Raw genomic sequence first — 23,435 nt, forward strand, 5'->3', positions numbered from 1 at the left:
TTCCTTCGCTCCCAGAGACAACGGTGTTTCTTCATCTTCCATTGCACAAGGAAACAGAACAGCTCCAAACACAGAAGCCTCTRCAGAAGGCAGTGCCCATGTCAGAAGCTTAGTTAATTTTAATCTGACAGTCTTGTCGTCTTTGCGTGCTTCATCAAGTGTCTCGATTAGCCCAGTTTATGGRGTTGTCATGAAATATTTTCAGATGAATTGGGTGCAATAAAATGCATTGCAGAGAGCATGAAATGGTTTTATTTTGCCTCCAAAATGAATTGYACAAGTCTGGCTTTTATATGCTGCCTCAGGGAATTATTAACTACATTATCTGCAGCAAATAAAGTTTGGGACTGAAGTCTGGAAGTAAAGTCAGAGAATTTTAATTAGATAACGTTTACCTTAAAAGTGTATATAATTTTGACTTGGGTTTAGTTATTGAGCTTTTGTTATTCATGTACCATAGGCAGGAGCAAGGATCTCGCTTATGCATAAACAAGTCTGTTCAATTTTAATTTCTTCTGTGTAACCTTCAAAAGGTACAAGCACAGCAAAGACACAGTGTTCTTTAGTCCCGCAGGTAGGTATGCTCCAAGTGTGATGGCACAGTGAGAGATGTTTGGCTCCTTTCCTCCTTCCCTTAATAGCAAATGATTTTTTTTTAAATTTGACCTTGTAGGATCTGAGAAGCAGAAGCTTGTTTCCGTTTCCACAAACCCTGCTGCCCTAGACATGGTGACTCGCGTCCAGGATGTTGACAGTGTGTGACTGAGGAAGTACAGAGAAGCCGAACACCGAATAAATGTTTTTGGGAGCAGGAGTTGTGAGGTGGATTCCAGCCTCCTCTGTCCCAGTGACGAGAAGGGCGTCAATCCACGTACGATCAGTGAATAYGAGAGTATATTTCCTTGACAATCAGTTGAATATTCTCTTGTGGCTGTTTTACTGGCACTTACAGAGCTGACTTACCAGGTCTGTCTCTCAGCCTAGCCTACCAGCTGGAAAAGAAAATACAGCAGTTTACAATTAAAAATTTTAGTCTACGGATCCAGGAAGAGTGGCTCCTAGACCAGGGGGATGGAAACAAGTTTGGCACACAAAGCAGTCTGTTGGTAGGTCTCCGCTCCTTGAGCAGGTGTGCGATACCAGTGYCGTCAGACTGGGAGGGAGGACAAGGGCCGTTACTGCGCTCCGGTCAGAGCGAGCGCAGAGGACTGCACTGTGCCTGCTGGTGAATGCAGTGGTGGAAACGTGGCGTGCGGTCRGACTGGCGGCGCTGGCGTGAACCAATTAGCGTTGCTGCATCTACCCTGAGGTTTGCAGAGGAGCTTCCGTGTCACCTACCGATGGTAGCACGAGTGGTGATGAAGAGGTTCCTATCCTATATACAGCTTTGCATTGGGATGTTTGTGGCTCAAATGAGGGATCCACTAACAGTGTCTTCCCCTGGGACTTTAACGTTCTGCTCCRTTCCAGGAAACGGTCTGTTCAGGAGCTCTGTGCAGGGATGGCTGAGCCTCGCTCCAGGAGTCACGGCCATCTGTCGCTGCTCTCCCACCTTTCTTCCTTCTCCTCTGGAATGTTTTAGGTCTTTGTCTCGCCTTACCCTCAGCAGAGGTACACAAMGCATTCTTAAAAATGAGGTGCTTCTCCACAGTACAAGTAGTTTGTCTCTGCCTGCTCTCACCTGTGAAAGAGCAAATCCCTTGGATACGTGTGCGGAGGTGAACTAGCACTAGCGGTGCTGACTGTCCCTCTAGATCTGAATCTTTGATTTATATGGGAAAGTGAATTTGACAAGCAGAAGGGAGCATAATTGCTTATGAAAACAGCACTGCAGAGTTTCTCAGCAGGGAAAAAAAAAAAGGAGGTGTTTGAGGAGCCTGACTAAAATGGAAGTTGGAGTTGCAAATCAGCAGTTTTTAATGTCTGCCTCGTGCAGCGGCAGCTTGCTGCTGTAAGAAAAGGTGCAGGACTGTAATTCTGCTCTGCTCTGCCTTTTTCATAAAGCTCTGATTTGTGGAGCGCGGCTTCCCAGAAGGATTCCAGCGYGAGGGCTCCGAAGGCCGGTGAATCAGCCTGCGGCAGAGGCTAAGGAGCGGCGGCGGTGGTGGAGGCGAAAGCTGGCCGTGGCATCGGCCTGGCCCGTCCGGCAGCGAGCTGGTTAAGAGCGCTGGTCGTGCGCGTGCCCCCGTCTTGGGGGGGGATCTGGCACAAAGGGGGCTGCCGGAGTCCGGGTGGCTGAACTTCCTGTTCCCGGTTTTCAATAGGGACATTTTTCCGAGGCTGCTAGGGAGCGGAGCACCGTTGCTATAGCAATGCTGTTGTCGGCGAGCGGCGGTTTGCTGCGGCTTAGGTGTCCGCTCGCCGGGAAGAGGCGAGACGCGGCGCGCTGGCGCTGCCGCTCTGCCCCACACGCTGCTTCGGGCTGGTTGTTCTGCCGCCCGGTCGGATGGAGTTGCCAAGGCTCTTCGCAGTAAACTGAAATGCCGGCCTTTGGCTTAAACCAAAGTGACCATTAGCGTCTGGGGATTAATTTTTCAAGATCTGGTTCTAAGAAATAAATGGGAAATGGCAAGATTCCCTTTTAGCAGAGTTAATGTTCTGCTCGTGCTCTCGGCTGTAAATCTGTCTGCAGCTTCCTCCCATATTTCATTTCTGGGTCTCTGTAACAGGGTGGGTGGCTTTCCTGTGGTTACACGTGGTGTTAGACCACTGAATATGAACTGAATAATAAATCATTTGTCTTGAAAACAATTTATGACATGCATCGCTTTTGAAGCAGATTGACTGCATCCCTACAAGCACATCTCATTAAATCTATGTAGGAATTTCCATAGGATCAAGTAACTTTCTATTCTCCCCTCCACCCAAAGATATATCTCCAAAAATGAGCACCAGTAATAGCAGCATCAATAAAACTTAGCAGAATTCTARGGCTCTTTAATTTATTGTGGAATTTTAGCCTTAAAAATATACTGGCAGGGAAACTTTAAAGATTTTAGAGATTTTTTTTTTTTTCTGTTTCATACAGTCATTCAGGAAACTGGATCCCAGGCAGGGTGTGATGCCWTGCTTATGTCTATAAGAAAGTTCTAATCCCTTAAGGAAGGAACGGACCTCGTGTGCTGTCTGCTGAAGCGTGCRTCCTACCAGTACCTGGCCTTGTTCAAAGGGAAGTAGAAATCCAAAAGAATTAAGATAATTGCCAAATCGTTTCCCGTTGTTATGCCCGTACTTAAAGCAGCCTATAACAGCTTCCCGTGGATAGGTATCTCTAGGTGAGGGTTGATAAAGCATTTGTGGACGCAGTGGAGCAGGCAGACTCGAAGTGCAATAGCTCTGAGGAGTGTATATCCATTTTTAACGTTTCTTGGTGGGGTTGTCGTCCCAAACGAGCTGTGTCGCTTTCTCCCTGTGGGAGCAGCGTCCTCGTGCCTCCCAGCCGGCATGAAGAGAAGGAGACTGCAGGGAGTTTGGAGTTYGATGCAGCAGTGATGGAAACTGCCTTAGGTTGTACAAACGAGCCTTGAGTGTTTCCGTTTGCCTTGAGGACTGCAGATACCAAGCCAAACATGGAAACAGGATGGGGAGAAGCTGTTATAGCTCTCTCTGTTTGACCATTCCTTCCCTATTTGTTTTCCAGTTAGCAGAGGACGGGAATATTGCTTCATGCAGCTGTGTCAATATGGACAGGCATTTCYAACCAAGTGTTTACTCATCATCTTCTGGCAACTTTAAAATTTTGCCTGCCTAGGACTTCCATTTGGGCCGCTAGTTTTGAATAGGAGTATTCCCATATGCCACGTGGAAACCTTAGCATTCATTTCGACGTCAAGTGGGGCTGCTTTCCTGCTCTTGCTTGGCGGAAAAACTCATCAGGTTAATTCTGCCTCTGCAGCATGTCTTGTATGTTGTTGCATTTCTCCAAGCTAAACCAAAAGCAAGCCCYATTCTAATTCCTGCTTTTCTTCTCTGTGTCATTAGTCTTGGACTATTGATAGACCCCAAAATGTGCTATAGGCTACATGTGGCGTTTAACAGCCTGTGCACTCCCTGGGACTGGAACATAGCAATCMTTCTGTTACGGCATCATTATACAGTGGCGGTGTTGAAGGAGGAGTGAAGATCGTTGCATTTAATTGAGGTCGAAGAGGGAGTTTAGGAAGGAAAGCTGATGTGTTGGATCTGGGACTGTAGTGGGAAGTGCCRTGGGATAATGAAATACTTGGTGCCTGTTTTGTCTCTTTGGAGAGACATTTCAGGATAAAATAAACCCTGTAATCTTGATGTTGGTGCTTGTGATTCCATCTCCCAGTAAATCTGATATTGCCCCCTGAGCTGTACCTGGCAGAGAACCACAAGATCGCTCAAAATCTTATGCTCAGTTTGGATGAACTCCTCTGTGTGGCGTGGTGTAGCAATTCCCCCAGCATCRCGTTTCTTTAGTCCTCAGATGTGTTTTTGTCAATATTTTTGCATGCTGTTGTCCTGACTCAGTGAATTGCTATGAAAATCTCTGCGTTGCTGAAGTCACCTAAAAGGTCAGGTGTACTTGGCTGCGTTGGAGATGCACTTTCGGCATGATCTAAGGGACACTCTCCTTTTCCTCCTTTTTTAAACTGTGGTCGGAATGCTGTCACACTGGTGCAGTTGTCGTGATTTCTGTGGCATAATTTCATTCCGTCTCCTTGTTYCTTTTCATTTAAGAATTTGTTCCTGGTACTTGGGCATCTTTGCGGAATAGAATCCGTGACTGACAGATGTACAGATTTTATTTATTTATTTTTTAGCTGAACTCCCATACTCAAGGTTTTTAGACAATGAATAGGGCAAGTACCTGTCAGGAGCAATTCAGGTAGTGCTGACTTTCTGGGGTGAAGGGATGGTTCTCAAGAAGTGATCTCATCCTTTCCAATCCTGTTTTCTACATTTATCAAGGAAAAGTATGTCCAAAAGTAGTGGACAAAAACAAAACCTAACCCCCCAGCCCTTAAATAACTTAACACAGCTCGAACCTGAAAGTGTTTCTGTTTATGCCTACTGGGATTCCCCAGAGAGCTTGGCAGCATTCAGTTAAGAAAAAAAAAGGGAGGGGGAGACAGGGAAACTACCTGACTGTGTTGGCATTCTGAATTGCTATAGTTACTGTATTCCAGAGAAGAGCAATTTTCCTTAAAAAGGGGAATAAGAGTTTTAAATTCACTTTTTCTAAGATAAAACATTTTTAAAAATTCTAGCTTTCCTTCAAGTGTCAGTAACCTAAATTAATTGACAGACCAAAGTTCATAAACTGATTGCTATGTAGAATGATCGTAAATCTGTTAAAGATTTTCTGGACTGTTGAATCCTGAGTTTTTGCTTTCTTTATTCCCTACTTGAATGTGTAGCTCTTTTCAGGAAGCCTGTGRAAGGAGGATGGTCAGATATTTGAGCTTGAATAAGTGAATTAAAAATCTACATCAAAAAATGTAATCTACTCTGTTTAAATCTGCTGCAGAAATGGACCTGCTACATAATCACTCTCTTCCTTTCTTGTAATAAGAGTTGTTAAACTTTTTTCAGATCCAGGTTTTTGAAGATGGAGCTGATACAACATCCCCAGAAACACCGGAGTCTTCTGCCTTGAAAGTCCCGAAAAGAGGTATGTCTGGTGCGTTTGTGCTGTGAACCCTCGTCTCTCCCTCGGTCTAGACYGGACAAGGATTTCACGGCCAAACATCCAGCGCTGCGGGGAGTCCCAGCCCTGGGGAAGCAGGCTCCTGCTGCCCGGGAGCTCCTAACGCTGCGTCTCCGGTTCAGGTACACCTTAGTCTCCCCTGGGCTGATCCCGCGTTTCCTGTCGTCCTCTCTGCACGGTAGGTCGGTAGGTCGTGGTCATCGTTCGGTGGGTTGTGGTCACCGTGAATCGCAGAAGGAAGCACCTTGAACAGAAGTTGCTCCAGGCAGTTCTGTCTTTACCACGAAATCTGCCTAGCAGGAAGCAGAGTTAAGCTAAAAACAAAGTGAGAAATCCTTCTTCAAAGTGTGGGGCATGTGGAAGAAAGACTTGAACTGCTCTGAAGTTGTGAAATTACAGYTTATAGGTCAGTAGCTGCTAGATGCTGCGTGTGATTCTCACCTCTTTGGTAGAGAATGCTTCCTGTTCAGTAGTGCGAGTGTTCTTTGCATTTTTTTCCTTTGTCRGGCCAATTTGTAATAGCTTTCTGTGTTTCGCTACCTCTTGGGTTGTGCTTTTCTTTCATTTGACATGCTTGCCTCYCACTGGGGTTTGTTTTTGTTAAGGAATTATTTTGTGGTAATCTAGGGATGATAGGAGCTTTAGGAAAAAATGCTGATAGTTTCCTGTCCTGGACCGTTTGCAGACAATATGTGCCAAACTGAGGAATTCTTGTTTATGAACTGTTTGTTGAATGCACGCTTGACATTTCAGAATAATACTTGTTATTTCTGGCCAGTAGAAGCTAAAATTCCCCTTTACCTGGCAAAGTGCAACCTCCCCTTTGACTGCATAAAGCATGCCCGGAGGCACCGGAATGGGGTGATGGTTAGGCTCAGAAGTGGGATGTTCCCATGAGGCATTCATTTTGTCCATCCCATGAGTGGAAGGGAAATTTGAATTGGCATTCGTGTCTCTTGGCGTTCTGCCTTCRCCTTGTCCTTAAGAGGATTCTGAACTCTTAGCAGCTCACTGTCACTGCAGAGACTTGGGTTTGGTATAATCCCAACCGCTTTAATTCATCTYTGGTTTGAATTGCCCAATTAGCATGTGCAATTGAACAGAAAAACACTTAAAGCAAGCCAGTTTGAGTTTAGCTGATTTGTTTTCTCTCTCTCTCTCTCTCTTTCTTTCTCTCTCTCTCTCTTTTTTTTTTTTTATTAAAAGAGGTAGAAACTTAAGGGTTTTCTTAACTGAAGAACTTAGAGGGKTTTTTTTTACCTCAGAGTGCTAGAAAGCCCAGCTTTTCACGTGCAACTTCAATCTGCTCTTTTTTATGTGCTTGATATTAATAGTAAATGAAAATATTCTTTAGTGTTGTTATGACTTCTTTCATTCTTTCTTGTAGCTCTTGAAGTTCAGACTTTCCAACAGAAGCTTCAGTTTTTCGTGTTACATTTCTGTACTCGTTTAGGAGAAGGAGCTTGCACGGAGGCATGCAAGCATTTTTTCACTGCTTCTGGCTTTCTGAATGTATGTTAATGGACATGAGCCATTTGAGTGCTGATGTAGGCAAAAGCTACAAGCCTTCTAGAGCCGGGAATCTGCTGTCGCTTTTCTTATCACTCAGTTACTAGGAGCTAAGCAGAAAGAGAAGACAAATGCTCTTTAGACCATCACATAAAGTCCTGAGAATTCAGCAGTAGGCTTATGCTTTCTTAAGCAGGCTGACAGATGCATAAATAGAGGCAAGAAATGTARCTACATGGAGATACGGTAGCCTTGGAAAAAGGAACGAATCAAGCCTCTGGGTTTATCATGTCTCTCTAGCAAATGTTGCTGCTTTTTAATTTCACTAGATCTGTGTGTGTCAGTATGATGAYGCTTTACATCGCATGCTATGTCTCCCCCCTCATTATGTGAAAGACTTTCCAAGGCTGTAATCACCACTGTCTTCTGCAGAGTTGTCTCGTTTCTTCTAAAACCTCTTTGTCTTGGGATCACCAGAAGTGACGGTGGCATCCAGAAGTGCATGGCCTGCTTACTCGAATCATGCCACCGTGATATTTTCAGCACGGTCTCTCCCTTTTTGACACGCTCTGAGGTTTATTGTTGCTGCCCAGCAGTGTTCGCTGAACTTCCCATGGTGATGCGCTGGCCTTTTTCCCCAGCTCCTGAGTTCTTGCACTCAAATACAGAAAAGAATAAAACACAAGCAGTTCGAGTTTTCCCTCCCAGTGCGTAGTMAGTGTCAGCATTGCTTCATCTGCCCCTTGCTGCTCTGTGCTTATTTCCGGGAAGGAGCCCACAAATTCCATAGAGGAGGAGAAACCGGTCTTTTTAGCTCAGGTGGAAGTTTGGAGGTTGCAAGAGGGGTGTAGCCGGTCGTTTCCGCTACGTGCAGGTAGCAGTATAGCTGGCCTTGAGCACCGTGACGTGGCGCCCGTGCCGTGGGGTAGGGGCGTTGCGTGGAGAGGCAAGACACGCACCTGGTCTAGAGTGACGGCTGATGGCCGGCCTGGGGCTTTGGCCAGGGAGCGAACGCTGCGGGAGCGGGAGCGAGGGGCAGGGTCGGAGCGCCGCAGGGTCGGAGCTGCTGGGAAGCGGGGCTTCGTGCCAGGGGTTTCCATGGAAACCGCAGCACCGGCTGCTGCAGGCTGACTGCAGCGCGCGACGCCGAGGCTCCCGGGAACGCGGCACCTTCCCTCCCAAACTAGCGCAGGTGCAAGATGCACAGCGGAGGCGGCTCGGATCTCTTATTTATGAGATGCTTCTGCAGCGCGTCTCGCTGGGGCAGCCGGTGCCACTGTGCAAAGTACTGAACTCCGGAATTCCAGCCGTGAGAAGAGATGGGCAAACGGCCGCTGTGGCTGTGAGCTGCTCTCTTGGACCCATCACACATCCGGAAATGGAACAAAGGACGTAATTTAGCAAAACCTGCTTTGGTTGCCTGCATCTTTGATGCATGTGTACCACGACTGTGCAATTTGATGGTGCCTCCACACTCACATCCATGCCCTTCGCTCCGCTGTTTAACTGTGCGCACCAACAACCCRGAGAGCGAGGGAGGAATCCTGAGTGCAAGGGAGGCGGGTTTACCCGAGAAGCGRGTTTTAGCTCCCTGCTGATATTTGCCATCCTGCTCTCGTGGTCAGAGTTCCGTGGCAACGTGCTTAGTTCCCCCTCTGTTTTGTGGGTGCCCTGTTAGGATGACAAAATGGGAGCAGCTCGCAGCAGCTGGAGCCCTGCGAGCTTAGTGACCTGGAGGAAGACCAGCAGCTGAGGAGTTGGTGGATGTTTCTGACGGGGACCTTGCACACCGCAGGAGATCTTTCTGAGAAATGGAAAGGACCCATGTTCTTAGGCTGAGACCTGGCAGGATTGTGGTTCTAGGACTGCTGATGCCCCTTTTTAACAAGTGACACGTGCGCAGTTTGCTGAGCTGAGGTAGCTGTTTAGTAGAGGTAGAGCAGAACTGTCGTTGGTTAGTTTGGAAGTATTTCTGAGCAGCTGTCTCAGTTGCTCAGAGAGTTGGTCTCTTGTGTGTGTACGTTTTCCTTATGGGTGTTCAGATTCCTGGCTGCATACAGTCCCAGATGGAAACGTATTTTCGTTTCCTGAGTGAAGTAAATGATCTCTGGACCTATATTTCTATTCATAATCGCATTTGATTCTCACCTGGCATCCAGGTGATTAGGTGTGGTCATATGGGCAGCTAGATTGCCATGCATTTCTGATAAAGAGGATGTTTTGAAGGTGACTCAAGGCTCTCTGAAGTTGTGCAGCTATTTAACTAAAGACAAGACAGGTATCGTGACCTTCCTCTAAAGGGCATATGTCTGAATGTTTGTCTGTTTTTTTTTCCAGCTGTGCCAGCTGGTCTAATAAGGGAGCGCTGCTTCCTRCAAACCTTACCTCATCTGTACCCTGTTGTGCCACCATCTCCTGATTTATCCGGTTCTCCATCATCTCTGCTTCACTCCCACTCCTTTAAGAACATGTGTAAATGGTCCTTTCAATATGCCTCAGCTCTTGCTGGGTTGCAGAGGCTCTTGGTACRCACGTTAGGGCAGAGGGGTCCTTTGGGCCAAGGCTTATGGTTCTGTTTCTCTTTTTCTTTGCAGATTCCCTGGAAGCTGCCAAAGCCAGCAAACTGGTGAGTGCTGAGCCTGTAACTGCAGGCCGTTGAAATAAATTTACTTTGCTGCATATGATTAGTGGAAGAGGCAGGCTCACACACGCTATTCTATTGGTTTTTCTTCATTAACTTCTATCACCTCTCTAAAAGCTTCATTTTTCAACCCTACAGAAAAACTGCATGGACACACACACACACACACACACACACACACAACATGCAGAAAGGACAGCGTTTTGCCAGCCTGTCTCTTATTTTGCTTTTTCAGTTCTGTACTCTGTAATAATAAAGCCAGTGGTAAAATACATTTCTTCTGAAACACGTGGGAAACAAGGCCACATAAAAAGTAACTTCTTCAGCTAATGACCAGAAACCAGTAAGTTACAGATATGATCTGCCACCTACCTTTCTGCAGTTAAGGAATCAAATCCCAACGCAGTAGCTGTATTACAGATTTTTATCATAAGTTCAGTCGATACTGCAAAGTGTGAGCCCTGCGTGCTTCTTGGCGGTGTTCCTTAAAAATCCTGACCTTTACATCCTGCAGGAAGAGTGTACTTTTCAGGAAATTTGAAACGATCATTCTCTGGCTTATATGTATGGCTTACAGATAAACTGTGTGTGTGCTTCTTTGAGTATCATTATTTAGGAATCCCTATGACTCTTGATACATAAATGGGTACATGCTTGTATCCAAGTATACGATGTGTATTTCATGAGTAACAAAACATTGGAACAGGTATATAGCAGGAGGAGCTGTATTTTCAGGTACTTTTGACCCCCAAACAGGCTCAATTAAATAGCTAATTAAGATTAAAAACACAAAAATGGCCAAATTTCTATGTACATACTGTTAACATTTGTGGTGATACTGGATGATACGGTGAGTCTGGTTTGTGCACGCTTTAGGACAGAAGCTGGATGTTTCTCAGGGATGGACTAGTCCTCGTTCTGGGTAGGCAGTTGTGGCCTATCTATGGATAAGGGTGTTTTCACTCTTGTTGATAGTGCAACAATCTCAACTTATAATTTCACCTCTGCGTGGAAGTTGTTTTTTATTTCAGTGAAAGCAATTTAATCTTGAAACCTTTTTCTGAAGAAAGGTGATAAACTTGCCTTTGCTTAATATCTTTGCACTGATTGACTGGTCAGTCCGAGGGAGCTTAATCTTGACTCTCTCTGACTGCTTGGTTCTGAGTGGTACTTTCTAGGCTTGAAACTGGTGAACCCGGGCACTGCTATTTATTCTCTTTGTTTATGGACTTGAAACGCACAGGAAGCTCCATGTTTCCCTCTTGTGCACTTAGCACCTGCAGTTCTGCACTAGGACAGTTACTGAGTTGAATTTCATGCTTTGAGGTTTCAGATAATTGCCAGGAGCAGGAAGGATGGTTTTCCCCCATGATGCACAGCTATATTCTGAGTCCTGCTCTGCCTGTGCAGCATCAGAGTTTGGCCCAGCTGGAAATGGGGCGATGGACCAGTGCTCTGAGGTGGTCCTGAGGCACATCGTTCCCGGATGCCCAGCGGGTGCGCCTTGCCTGCGCTCTGAGTCAAGCTGACTGCCAGAGCAGAGGTTGGGGAAGAAATCCCCGCTCCTGCCCCCCGTAATATTTATAGTGACTTTGCAGGGGTTGCATTTCTCTGCTGAATGGGCATGACTTACCTACTGGCTTGTCTTGCCTGACTGGTCTCCTCCATTGCAGCGCCTCCGGCACTGGTGGCATCTTTTCCCCTTGTGTTTTCTGCCTGTAATGAATAACATTTTAGTCTCCTGGTTTAATTATACACTGGAATTAAGACATGAGTTGCTAGGTGAAACTCAACAGTGTGTGTTGTAAAGGCAGTCACACTAGACTACCGTTTCTGAAAATGTGCAGTGCAAAAGGGAGCCATGAAGCGTTAGAAGAAAACTTTTAAAATTGTTTCAAAACATATGTAATAAAAGACAAATACAATGTTTGTGAAGGGGAAAAATCTTAGCATTCATGAAATCAGGATGCTAAAAGAAGTATTTTTTTCTTTAAATGTTTTATGCTGTTCAGATTCCAAGAAGGTTGTAGGAAGGCAGATGAACCAAAAGGGGTTGCACCCAAAAGGATTAAGGAACACCAGATTAAATATCTAATGGTACCTTCTGGTCATAAGCACAACACACTTTCTCTGCATAAGAGATTGCATCTGCTGTTTTACAAAGAATTTGGTGCTGGCCGTTGTTGGAAGCAAACTATTTTGGTAGATGGAGCAGTGTCCCGTTCTGGGCTGGAGATGCTGCTGCTGTGCTGTGCTGCTGTGCTGTGGAGGCACTCTGTCTAGCATTTTCTGGATTGAAAAGCTAGAGTTCAAAGTTTACGTTCTGCTACATTTTAAATGCTATCGCTAGTGTGATAGACTCCCCGCAGTATTCTGAGCGATGCATCAGAGAGAGATCAGGATACACGCAGATTTGTCTTTTGCCTTCCATGTTAGAAACCGGCTTTGAAAAAGAGAATTAGGGCTCTGCTGTTTGTCTGCATTGATTACACAGCTTTTCCCAGGAACTGCTACAGCTGCCAGACAGAAACATGGAAATTAGGTGCTGGAGAAGTGCTTTGAGCTACAGTCTAGGATTTTAACACAAATAGATATCTTTACTCTATTGAACGTTTAGCTCACAGGCTAGTTGCCTGTCAAATCTGAGATCCACGGAATGGGTTCAGGTTAGTCCTTTGTGTTATACGCTGACAGCATAAATCTTCCCTCTTTCTGTATGTGGCAAGTCTGATCAAACGCTTAAYGGTTTGGCTTCACGCCAACGTAATAGCACACTGGCAAAAGGAACAAAAGCAATGCTGGTTCTTGAGAGACTGCACACGTCTCCAAGAGGAAGGGAGCATGCTCCTTCCAGAGATGTTGCAGTGATTCTAGGCAAACAAATACCTGAGATTAAAATTTCACCCCCTGCAAAGCCTGAGCTTTAGGATAAGCATTCTCCAGCACCACTTCTTGTCCTGACTCTTGCATGGTGTTGCAGTTTGTTGAAAACGATACTGAAATTGTTGTAGTCCGAGCATTGAGAGTTAGGGGAGGTTAGTGTGAGTGAGGACTCCAGTAAGAGTCCCGTCTCGTGGTGGGCAAGCCCTTCTGTTTGCTGCCTGTGCACGCTTTGCTCTGGGAAGTGGTGGGGAAGAAGGGAGCGAGTTGTGGCATTAGCTAAAGCTGAGCAGTCACGAGTAGAGAACTTCACAGCAATGAGCGGCAGCAACCTGTCCCTTGCCAAGAAGGGCTGGCTGCTGCCCCTCTAAAACCGGCAGAGCTCCGGAGACCCTGGTGCCTGAGAGCGCTGCGGCTGGTTGCAGTCCTCTCAATTCTTCTTTTGCCTATCCTTGCGCGTGCGGGCTTGACTAAATTGTGACRGTTGTGAGAACTGATATTTTCTGAGAGCAAAACCTTTGCCGTGCAGTATTTTGGGTGTTTTCTATCTTGACTGCGTACTTAACACTGCAGCAAAGGGTGTGTTTTCTGTGGTACCTTATCCTATTCTCTGAAACTAGAGAATTAACCAAGAGCTCTTGATTTCCTTCTTCACTAGAGGTTCTTGAGGGCCTGCTGTTTAGAGTGGGTCCGGTGCGCGGCTTCGGGCACCGCTGCGTTGCAGGGTGGGAGTACGGCCTTCCGCAAGCTGCTGCTGGTCACTGGCAGGCTGCTGGTGTTCTGTGTGTAAATCCCTAGGGAACTGGGACATCCCTCTGGAGCTACAGCCCTTGGCCTCCACTGGCTCCTGCGTCGCTCATTGGCGTTCCCACCTCTGCGCCCTGGGGTAGGGAATCGAGTCCAGGTGGGGCCTTTATGGAGCTCTGAGACACCAGGACTTCCCGGCTCTGTTGGCATCTTCCGAGCCCTTTAAGAAAGGGACTAGTGAGGGCAAAACCACAGGCTGTTGATAATTTATACCCGTGGTTAGCCCAGCAGCACACTGCGTTTAGTCAGATCACCTTTACGGTGCTCTGAGTAATATGTTTGTGTCCTGGGTTGCRACGTTATCTAAAGCGGGTCTTGGGGCGGCGTCTGGAAAAAAACGAGGGAAGTCGAAATTGGCTCTGTCGGGGTGTGAGCTGGCTGCRGAGGGTGTTCAGCAGCGAGGCAGCGGGGGAGTCCCCTTAGTGCTGGAGCATGGAAATGATAAAACACTTGCAGGAAGATTCACCAAATCCGAACCCAAGTCTCTCGCTCTTCGAGGATCGCTTCGCGCCCCATCTACGTTGAAGGGAATCGGGCCCACGAAGCACCGGAGCGAGGAGTCGGTCCTTCCTGCGAGGAAGCCGAAGTCTGTCCGCGCTCCGCCAACGGCCCTGGGCGGAGAGGCGAAGCTCTGCCTCGGTTGTCTCGCGCCCGGAGCCGCTCCGCTCGGCGGTGGGCTTGCCGCGAGCAGCGCCGGTGCTGCTCGGTCGCGAGAGGGGACCGAGACCCCGCGGGAGGCCGCGGGGTGCCGGGTGCCGCTCCGGGTGCTGCTGGGCACGCGGGGTTGGCGYGGGTTGGCGGTGGCTTTGCCGGTAGATGTCAGTGCAGGCCGGGGAAATGCCGCGAGCGGCAGCGCTGCTGTCCCCCTCCTAGGGACCGCCGTGCGGCTCCCGAGAGCTGGGGACCGGCCCCGAAACGCGGCATCTCCCGGTTATGTGTCCCCAGCCCCTTCGAGGCCTTTCGTCCCTGCGGTTCCTCCTTCCCCCTTTCTTCATTTATGGCCTGGGAGATGCTGCCGTCAAAAGCATGATGCTCCGCGTTTGCAGATTTTATCTGGGAAGCTGTTAAATCCAATCTATCGAATAATTGTGGCACTGTGAGTTCTGATACAGAGAAAAGACCTTCTCCCCTCTATGCGGAGGGGACCCTGGTTTGTGAGAATGGAGAGAAATTGGAACAGATTTCCTGCACGCTTCAGATCGAATATATCTCTTCCCAACATGATTATGTAAACGTTCAGCAGCCAGGGAAAATCATCCATGGGGAGAGCAGCCCGGGCAGGGCTTTGCCTTTGTGTAGTCAAGAGCTGCATTTTAAAAGTGAAATATTGTCTTACTGTCAGCTGTAAGCAGCCTTTGCTACCTGAGGCATGGCTGCTCGTTTCACTCGCTCTTAATAGCTGGAAATGCGTTAACAGAAAAGGTGGAAAGAAATATATGGATGCAATGACTTCTTCCCTTTGCAGTGCCTTATCCAAGGCAGGGGCGGTGTGGGAGGGGAGCAGGATCTGTGAAAGCTGATTTGGGATGGAGCTAGTTCCCTGGGATTCCGGGTTTCAGTCAGCTAAGTAGGTTGGTTAACTCTTCTTTTCAAGTGCTAATGACAACCGTTAAGTGAAATCATTCTCCTGCCAAAATGCCCTGGAACCTCAAAAGATCTTGGTGCTGGAAGAATAGCACTGGATTAACCACGCTGGGAGTAAAGCTAGTACATCACAGGATTGAAAATAAGCTCTGTTGTCTGCTTTCCTCTGTTAAGCCATTTTACGCTTGTTTAAATTTGCCTGGATGTATTTTCCTCTCTGATTGTACTTATTTTACTGCAGGCCAATGACTTCACCGATTTTTAGAGCTATTCATGAAAGAGTACATTTCTCAGTGTTGTTTGAACTGATAGCAATTTTATCATCATTGTCCGTATGATGCAAGCTCTAATTTTCTAACCTTTTATTCCCTCCTCATGCAGCGTGGAGTGAAACCTAAAAAGGTGGTGCATTTTTTTGGCAATTAATCTGTATGTTGCAGAGTCTCCCGGCCGCATGAAATGCCTTCCAGTGCATCCCAGTTCATTGTCACTCATTGCTGCTGTGCCCTCATAGTACGGTTGCATGTTTGCTCGTTGCATGTGTTCCCCTCTCCAGCCCCAGCCTGACCCAGCTCGCTCAAAGGATGCGAGGTAAATGCAGTAAAAACGATTGCTTCTGAGCTAGACTTGGAAAGGGTTTACATTACTGTGTCTCTGCCCTGACGCTGCTCCAGGGAGGTGCAGAGGTTCAGCAGCCAAGGTTTTCTTGCTTTAGGCACAATTCTGAGAGTTTTCTGCTGTTCCAGTTAATCACAGTCGAGCTTTCATGTCGGCATTTGGTGCCACTTGTGGAACGCGCCCAGTGTCTCTCTCGACATGTGTATGGAAAGTTTTTACATCAACTTAGTTTAAATCCTGAGCACCAAAGAGACAACACAGGTATTGCACAGGTATCCACACGAATGCTTGACTGACTCTTCAGCTTGGCTTTCAGGTTCTTGTGCCTTCTCTTTCCTTTAACTACCTTTTTTTACAGTGTGCATTCTCCTACATAGGGGTTGTGTAAGTACCAGCTAAATGCTAAGTAAGTTACTCACTGTGGGAAATATGAGCTATGTTCCTTCACACTTACTGTCTTAACGGGCAACATTTAGAAATGTATAGATTTGTCTTGGTAACCAGGTATGCTCTTACTGGGCCACTGTGTAGCCCTTGTTTGATCAATATATAGCAGTTTTCTAAAAGACACAAGGTAGTGTTACATTATGAGTTTTCTTATGAGCAGTTTTAATTTAGCATTGAGCAGTGGTAAAACAGGGAGCAGCTGTAGTAAAAGAACAAAACCCAAGGGTTTGGAAAAAGGTACAGTGCTGCTAAGAAACGTGCTTCTGTGTCTTGGAGACAAGTCACTGTTTTGCGTGTATGTAATAGTCGCCTTCTCCTTGGAATACTGCTTCCCGTGTTTCCTCCAGATAACATCAGAAAGAAAGGTAAAAACACCCCACAGCTAGCTTGTTCATAATTAATACGTATCAAAGCAAAAAAATTGTATGATCTATTACCAAAATGAACTAAAACTCATAGGTCTTGGCAAAGAATAATAGTTTCTTACAGACTGTTTGGGGAATATTATTTTGACATGGAAATCCTGCCAAGAAAAAAGCAAACATGGCCACTCAAATGCTTGGAATAGGCACAATACAAGCACTAAAAAAAAAGTGAGACAGTACCTGCTTAGTCCTTTATATACAAGATGCCAGTTAGTGGTATCTGCGATGGATCTTTTATTTCCAGCCACTTTTGTTTCGATTTTTGGGTGGAGAGATAATCCAAAGAACAGCGTTTGTCCTTCCTCAGAAAGCCCACAGATGAGGAGCAGTGAAGAAGCAGAAGGAAAAGCTATATGTTCCATTTAAAACTTGATCTGCAGAGACACTAGAAGGATGGCCGGGAACAAATACTACTGGACTATTTTTCTCTTCTAACCTCTTCTACAACCTCTCTCTAGACTAAAGTCTCTGCATGCGTCTGATACTTAACTTGTGTGCATGCATTTTGCCCTGCTTTTTCACTCCTGCTAGCTATTACCCTTGCTGTTTTGCATGCAACTCTTACTTATATCCATCTTTTTCATGGCTCTGTTATGTTGATGGGAAGAACTTCTGGTTTTGAATGTTGTGGGTTTTTTTTTTTTTTAACTCTCCAGTCTCCCATTCATTGTGATTCCCGGGGGTTAGGTTGATTGCAGGTCATGGTACATATGCTACCATCTGTTCAGAGCTTTAGTTGTCTATTGCTTTTAAAAGAAGTGGTCGTATGGTAATAGCTGTCCAGAGGACCTATATCACAAAAGAATATTCCTGACTGGTGTTGCGTGGAGATGAAGCTCAGACAGGTATGTCATAGCTTTTCTCAGAACGACAGTCTTGTGCCACGGATTTTCCGATGTCACCTCAGAATTTAATTTTTCAGGTGGAAGCCTTTAATAAACCTGCCAGCTCTCCACCTTCCTTCTCTACAACTCTTGACTTTGTACAAGTGTGTGAAAATTGCGATCCAGTTGGTATGATCGCAAAATAACTAACACTATTAGCAGGTAAATCCTTATTCATGAGATTAAGGTAGCTCTTTGCAAGTTAAATATAGGCTTTAATCGGGTTAAAAGCTGCTTCCTCTTGCTGCTTTTTTGTGCCAGATGGTCCTTGTCCTCTGAGCTATTGTGCCCCGCTCTGTTTGTGCTCTTTGCCTTGGTTTGGCTACTGTCTTTGAGTCTCTTCTGCCCCCCTGGCCCTGACATTCAGCAAGAGCAGCGGAATAGGCGGCCCCTTGCCCTTGAGGTCACGGCTGCTCGGTGGCCTTCGCTGGTTGGTGGCATGGGCTGTGCTGTCACCCCTGGTAGGCAGCTCGTCGGGGCTCCTGACCATCGTGGATGGTTTTGTACAGCTGCCGCTGGCCAGATCCCTGTTGCTTCACCTCTGGGGTTGAAAGAAGCAGGGAGGTTCTGATCATTATCTGCGAAGCTGCACAGTAGCACAAGGGTATATGGTATCAGGGGATGTCCTCCTTCTCCCCTGTGCATCCACCCTGCACATCTTCCTCAGCTTCTCTCTAAGGGTACCAGCAGCAGGTCGGATGCTGGTGGTCCAGGCTGTGCTCCTCTGGCACAAGTGAAGAATGAGGGAATTTCTGGTTTGTCTCGGACGAGTATAGCAGCACAGTGCTGAAACTGCTGTTACACCGGATGAAGAAAAATAGCAGTAAGGGAGAGTTTCTCTCCTAAAATCTGGAGTGAAATTACAGTTCTGTGCTCCTTTATCTCCCCAGTGCTACCTGGTTCCATGTTTCACCAACTGTGCAGTCAATGTGTCTTCTGTCTTGCTGAGATACCTGGGATTATATTCTGTCACCGCAGTGGCACCTTTCAGTGGAACAGGGGCACTTGATCTGTTCCCCCAGGCTGTTAAATAAAAGAGCTCCCTGGGTGGGCTCAGAGCAGACAGAAGGAAGTAGTTTGTCATACGATGTGTAATGAAGCTGTGGAACTCCTGCCATGGGATGTTGGGGTTGGTAAGTATTTTAAGGGATGCGAAGAAAGGCTGGATGTACTCTCTGAAGAGAAACCCATGATGGAATATGAAATGCACAGAAATGCACAGAAATTACAGTTGACCCAGGGAGTCCTTGAACTACAAGTGCTTGGAGCCTGGGAGAATAGTTGGAGTAAAAAATTACTTGTGTTTTTCTTCCCTAGGTGTCTTGCTCTGGCCTTTGGTTTAGTATAGCCTGGCCACTGTGTTCCTGGTGAAAGCCTCCAGCTTCAGCCCCGGGTGCAGCGGTGCCGTTGGCTCTGGCTGGTGCCGCAGGCCCTCCGCGAAGGATGGGGTGGCCGCTCGTTTGCGCAGGGATTGGCAGCACAGCCCCAAAACCCCGGCAGCTGTGGCTTGGTGGGGTTGGAGGCAGGAATCTGGAGGCGTTTCAGCTGATCAGCTGTAGCACAGTCGTTTTGGTGGGAATATGGTCAAGAGCTAGCTGTGTCTTCTGCCCAGAAGACCCTGCTGGAATGCCTTGTTTCACGGCTTCCTATACCATGAGCTCTGCCTTACTTGTGAGGATATTGGGAGTAGGAGACCAGTGTCTGGACACACTTCTGCTTTGTCTTGCTGCCTGAGTCCTGGGAATTGTCTATCTGCTTTACCTGCTCTGGTCTTACCTTGTCTCTGTCTTACATAGCTGTGCCAGCTGCATGGCTTGGCCTCTACTGTCCAGTACTGACTGGCACCGTTTGCACACTTGCTTCCAGGGATCCTGGAAAACTTCAGCTGGAACTGAAACCTGCCATGCACGTTTCTGTGCTAGAACAGGGAGCCACTCACAGGTAAAGCGGGCTCATCCGTGAGGTCCCTGTTGTACTCCGCAGTTCTTGTGGGGCAGAGCCTTTAAAATGCAGCTGGGCGAGCTGAACGGTGTGGTTTTTCTGGAGGCCCTGCTGATACACGGAATGTGGAGAAACCCAGATTAGTTAAAATAGGGACTTATTTCTCAACAGATCGTAGACTGGATTAGTCCCATAGCCACTTTGTTGATGGTGTTTGCAGGAAGCTGCAAGCGTGAATGGAAACGAGCCCCCTTACGGAGCGGGAACATCCATTGATGCTGTCCCCCTTAAGCCTGATCTGTATGAAGATGATGATAACTTCCTTTTTCAAGGATGCTGAATGAAGGGTCTCTTACCACAGTTCACTTGTCCTGTAACAGCATAAGCTTAAAGCCAGTTTGATGCCTGGGTTTTTCTAACGGATTGGCTCTGTCCCAAATTCAGTAACGTTCCCATTCCTTTTATCATTCCAGCTGGCATTCAGTGCGCTAGAGCTGATTTTTGAGTGTTTTGTTTTGAGCCTAAGTATAACAGATCTGTAACAAATGTGGCTTCTTCATCTCCCCCTCTGTTGTGCAGCTGATCTTGTTTTGTCCCTCTCTTGTCCTCTTGCTTATCACCGTGTCGGTTCTTAAGCTTCTTTCTAGAGTGGTGTGTTCAGCACCAGTGTCTCCATTTGTGGAGCAGATGGCCTCTTTCAGCTTGATGAGGGCATGGGGCTATCCGATTCCAGATGGTTTCTTTTTAAAGAAAAGGGGCCAACCCAAGCCCTATTAATCCTTTAAAGGAAGGAGTAATCCGATTATCTCATAAAACGTGCCTCAAATAACTGCAGAAGACATGTCTTACAAAAGGGTCGAAATGAACCTGGGCACTAATTTTTACATGGCTTTTAGTCCTCTTGGCCAGCTGGCAAATTGCAATGGCAGTTCCTCTAAGGGACAAGCATGGGTGCTTGTGGCAAGGTCTGTGGTGCAGAATGGTGGTTGCTTTGCTGTTAATCAAGGGAGAGGCCAGTGTACCCACTGAGTTGCAGCAGGGCAGCGTCTGGTGCCACAAGCTGGTCGTACCACGTATAAGAGAGGAAGTTAACCTTGGCACCATCGTGAGCTGGTCTTGTTCCTGAACTGAGATAAGCTTTAGCAATCTCATCTGTGTTGGTCTTAACAGCACCTTGTTACTTTAAGTCAAGTACACTTTCTTGCATATCACTGAACTTTTAAAAAGGACAGGGCTAAAACATCTAACATCTGTTTTTTCAGTTATAAAGTTGTGTTTTTCTCATCTGCTCCTTCTGCTTAACAGTGCAACTTCAGAAGGTGCAGCCAGTTCCTTGTTGATACCTATAGAATCTTGGTTGTTGGAAAAAATGCATATATTCCAGTTTTAGAAAATTTAAGATTTGGGCTAGGAGAGGTGTTGGTTCATTAGAACAGCTACTGCCTCACCCYGCTTACTGTAATATTCTTAATTCTCTTAACTGAATATTAAATCTGCGTAAGCTTTCATGCGACTCCTTTAGCAATATATATATAGCACTTTGTTCGCTAAGGGGCTTACAGCCATAAATCAAGGTTGCTTTTGTCTGAGAATATTTAATATCTAGATGGGTCTTTTTCTTGAAGAATTTGGGTAACKGTTGATTGAAATTGCAAAATGGAGGAAAGCCTCTGTCCTCTAGACCAATCCAGGGGGGTGGCAAAGGACCGATATAAAGAGATACTCTCCTGGAACTATTAATGCCTTCAGATAACTTGAAAGCCACATCTGCGCATAAAATTAGCTCTTGATACAAACTGACTTTACTGTGACATGCTCAGACTCGGTGGTTCTTCATTAACCTCTTAGCATTAGCTCTTTTAAAAATGCCGTTTGAAAACCCTTCCGCTGCTAGCACCAGTAGCTCGTCTGCGCCCACTGGAAGACCTGTTGGGGGGGAATGTGGTGGGATCCTGGATTTTAGCTCTTGAGGATGAATAGATTTGTTTACAACTTATTACTGCCCATAGGAGTCCTAGCCAGTTAGGAGAAACTAAAAAGTAGTTAGGTTTGAATAATAGATGTGCCTTATCCTGAGTGTTGTTTCTGTGGAAATGGCACCGTCTTATCTGACAGTTCCATCCTTCGTGGACTAATTGGCTGACTGATCCAAAATAAGCTCTTTCTCTGCTAGCCCTGAAGTATCATCAAAGTGGAGGAGGAAGGAGGTCACTAGTGATGGGGCCAGTGAGCAAGCCTGGTGTGGACTGGTTGGGAGTGTAACTTGGCCTCCAGCTTCTTTGTTGTTGGGGATGTGTGACCAAAATTAGCAGACTAATCAGCCCAAGCATAGAAGGGTTCAGAAAGCTGATGAAGTTCCCCAAACTGAGCTCTGAGCATCTTTGAGGAGAAGAATTAAACCTGATAACAAGCAGATCCTTGCACAAGACTATCACAGCAGGAGATGTCTCGCACAACGGTTTGCCACACTAAGGTATACCCACCAACTGCAGGTTTGGCAGCTGCAAGCTAGGAATGGACCTGAGAGTGAAAAACCAAGTGCAAGCCAAGAGAGAGGTGACTGTGTAGCCCACGTGAGAGCAGAGAGCTTGAGACAGATGCTTTCTACTTCAGTGCCCCAAATTCGTGTCTGTCATTTCCTCAGACTATCGACAACAGGAAAAACTGCCTGGCACAGTGAGATAGAAATGCTCCGCTGGGATTTAGAATACTCTGTGGTTAGGCTGGTGATAAAAGCGAGTCCTAAGGTATTATGTGGATGGGTAACTATCCTGAGTCCTTGACATAGCTAAAGGATTCTGCAAGTTCGATGGTTCGTGGAGTATTTGTTGACTTTTCTAACGTGGACTGTGGTCAAAGTCTTGTTGAGTTCTGTGCTTCAGAAGGACAAATCCAGTTTGGCGCTGTGTTCGGTCCGCTTCTGGGGAAGTGGAAGTCAGGGAGACAGCATTCGTGTGCCTAAGCTCTTGGGTCTGCCTGGAGGCAGACAGGAACGGGAGGGTCCCTGTTGCCCTTTGCTGCGAATGTCTTTTGGGAGCAGGGCTGTGCTGCAGAGCGGCTCTGTGGTGCTGTGTGTGTGTAGAGGGCATGACATATCTCTGGATCTCTCTGGGGACACCTCATCAATTCTGCAGCAGCAATTTCCTTTGAGGTCACTCAGTGCAGCCTGCCATTTTCCTTAGAACAACAGAAAATTGCTGTTTGCCTGAAAAGGGAAGATTTTAATCTAGGCTTATGTGAAAGTTATACCTACCAAGTTAGCCTAGTTTTTACAGTAGCACTATCTGGATAAATATAATTTTGTTCTTATTCAACTTCCTGCAAATAGGAGCAATTTCTTGTTTGCCGGTGAAGAAGATGTGTAATATGCCCATCCTGCTAACCTGAGAGGTAGGGTGCTTAGCTCTTCTCTAGACATTTGCACAGGACGTTCGCTCCCCGGAGAGAGGGGTGGAGTTCCCCCCCACCAAAGGGTTCTCGCCTCTAGGACGTCGCTAGTAAGCTCCGGGGCTGGGGCAGCGACCTGAGGATACTCCACTGATTGGGAACTCAGTGGTGGCTTTGCCACAGCCTGCATCTATCCCTTCCTGGCTTTCAGTCACCTGTTTTTTGACACAGCAGAAATATCTTAATTCTCTTCCTCACGCTGGGTATGGTACAGGTCTCTGCTGTCACTAGCTGTACCTGCAGTGGTGCAGTATGGAGCGCTGTAGTTTCCTGTAGCCTTGCAATGGCCTTAACTCTTGAAATTATCGCTCTCGGTTAACTTTTGAAATCTGCTGTTTTGTCTCAGTGCTTCAGCTCTTGAGAGCTTGCCTAAGCACTTTCTTTTTGATTCTTTCCTGATCTGCGTATTTAGCCATCTCTCAGCTCATTAGAATATTTTCTGACTTGCTTTAGTAAATTGCTGTGGGAGCAGAGACACTTTCTTGCGAACTATCATTGTTTTTTGCCTGTCTTATACGGAAGGTCTTAGAGGCTGGTATTTCCATAGCAGGAAGTGACTCCATGCTGGAGGCACCAGT

The 23,435-nt window shown here is 46.6% G+C and overlaps 1 protein-coding gene across 3 annotated transcripts in view; it reads left to right on the forward strand.

Annotated features, from left to right (window-relative positions):
* The window catches only part of DCTN1 (dynactin subunit 1), a 93,964-nt gene that overhangs the window by 27,479 nt on the left and 43,050 nt on the right, over positions 1 to 23,435 (forward strand). For 2 of the 3 annotated variants that reach the window (XM_026076083.1, XM_026076090.1), the window contains exons 3-4: positions 5,560 to 5,638; positions 9,778 to 9,809. In XM_026076083.1, the coding sequence (XP_025931868.1) occupies positions 5,560 to 5,638; positions 9,778 to 9,809 (111 nt within the window). Of the gene's footprint in view, positions 1 to 673; positions 872 to 5,559; positions 5,639 to 9,777; positions 9,810 to 23,435 lie in introns of all 3 variants that reach the window. The other variant, XM_026076100.1, reaches the window with a different exon arrangement.

The sequence above is a fragment of the Apteryx rowi genome, unplaced genomic scaffold (assembly GCF_003343035.1).
Source record: "Apteryx rowi isolate R43461 unplaced genomic scaffold, aptRow1 scaffold_1101, whole genome shotgun sequence".
Taxonomy (NCBI): domain Eukaryota; kingdom Metazoa; phylum Chordata; class Aves; order Apterygiformes; family Apterygidae; genus Apteryx; species Apteryx rowi.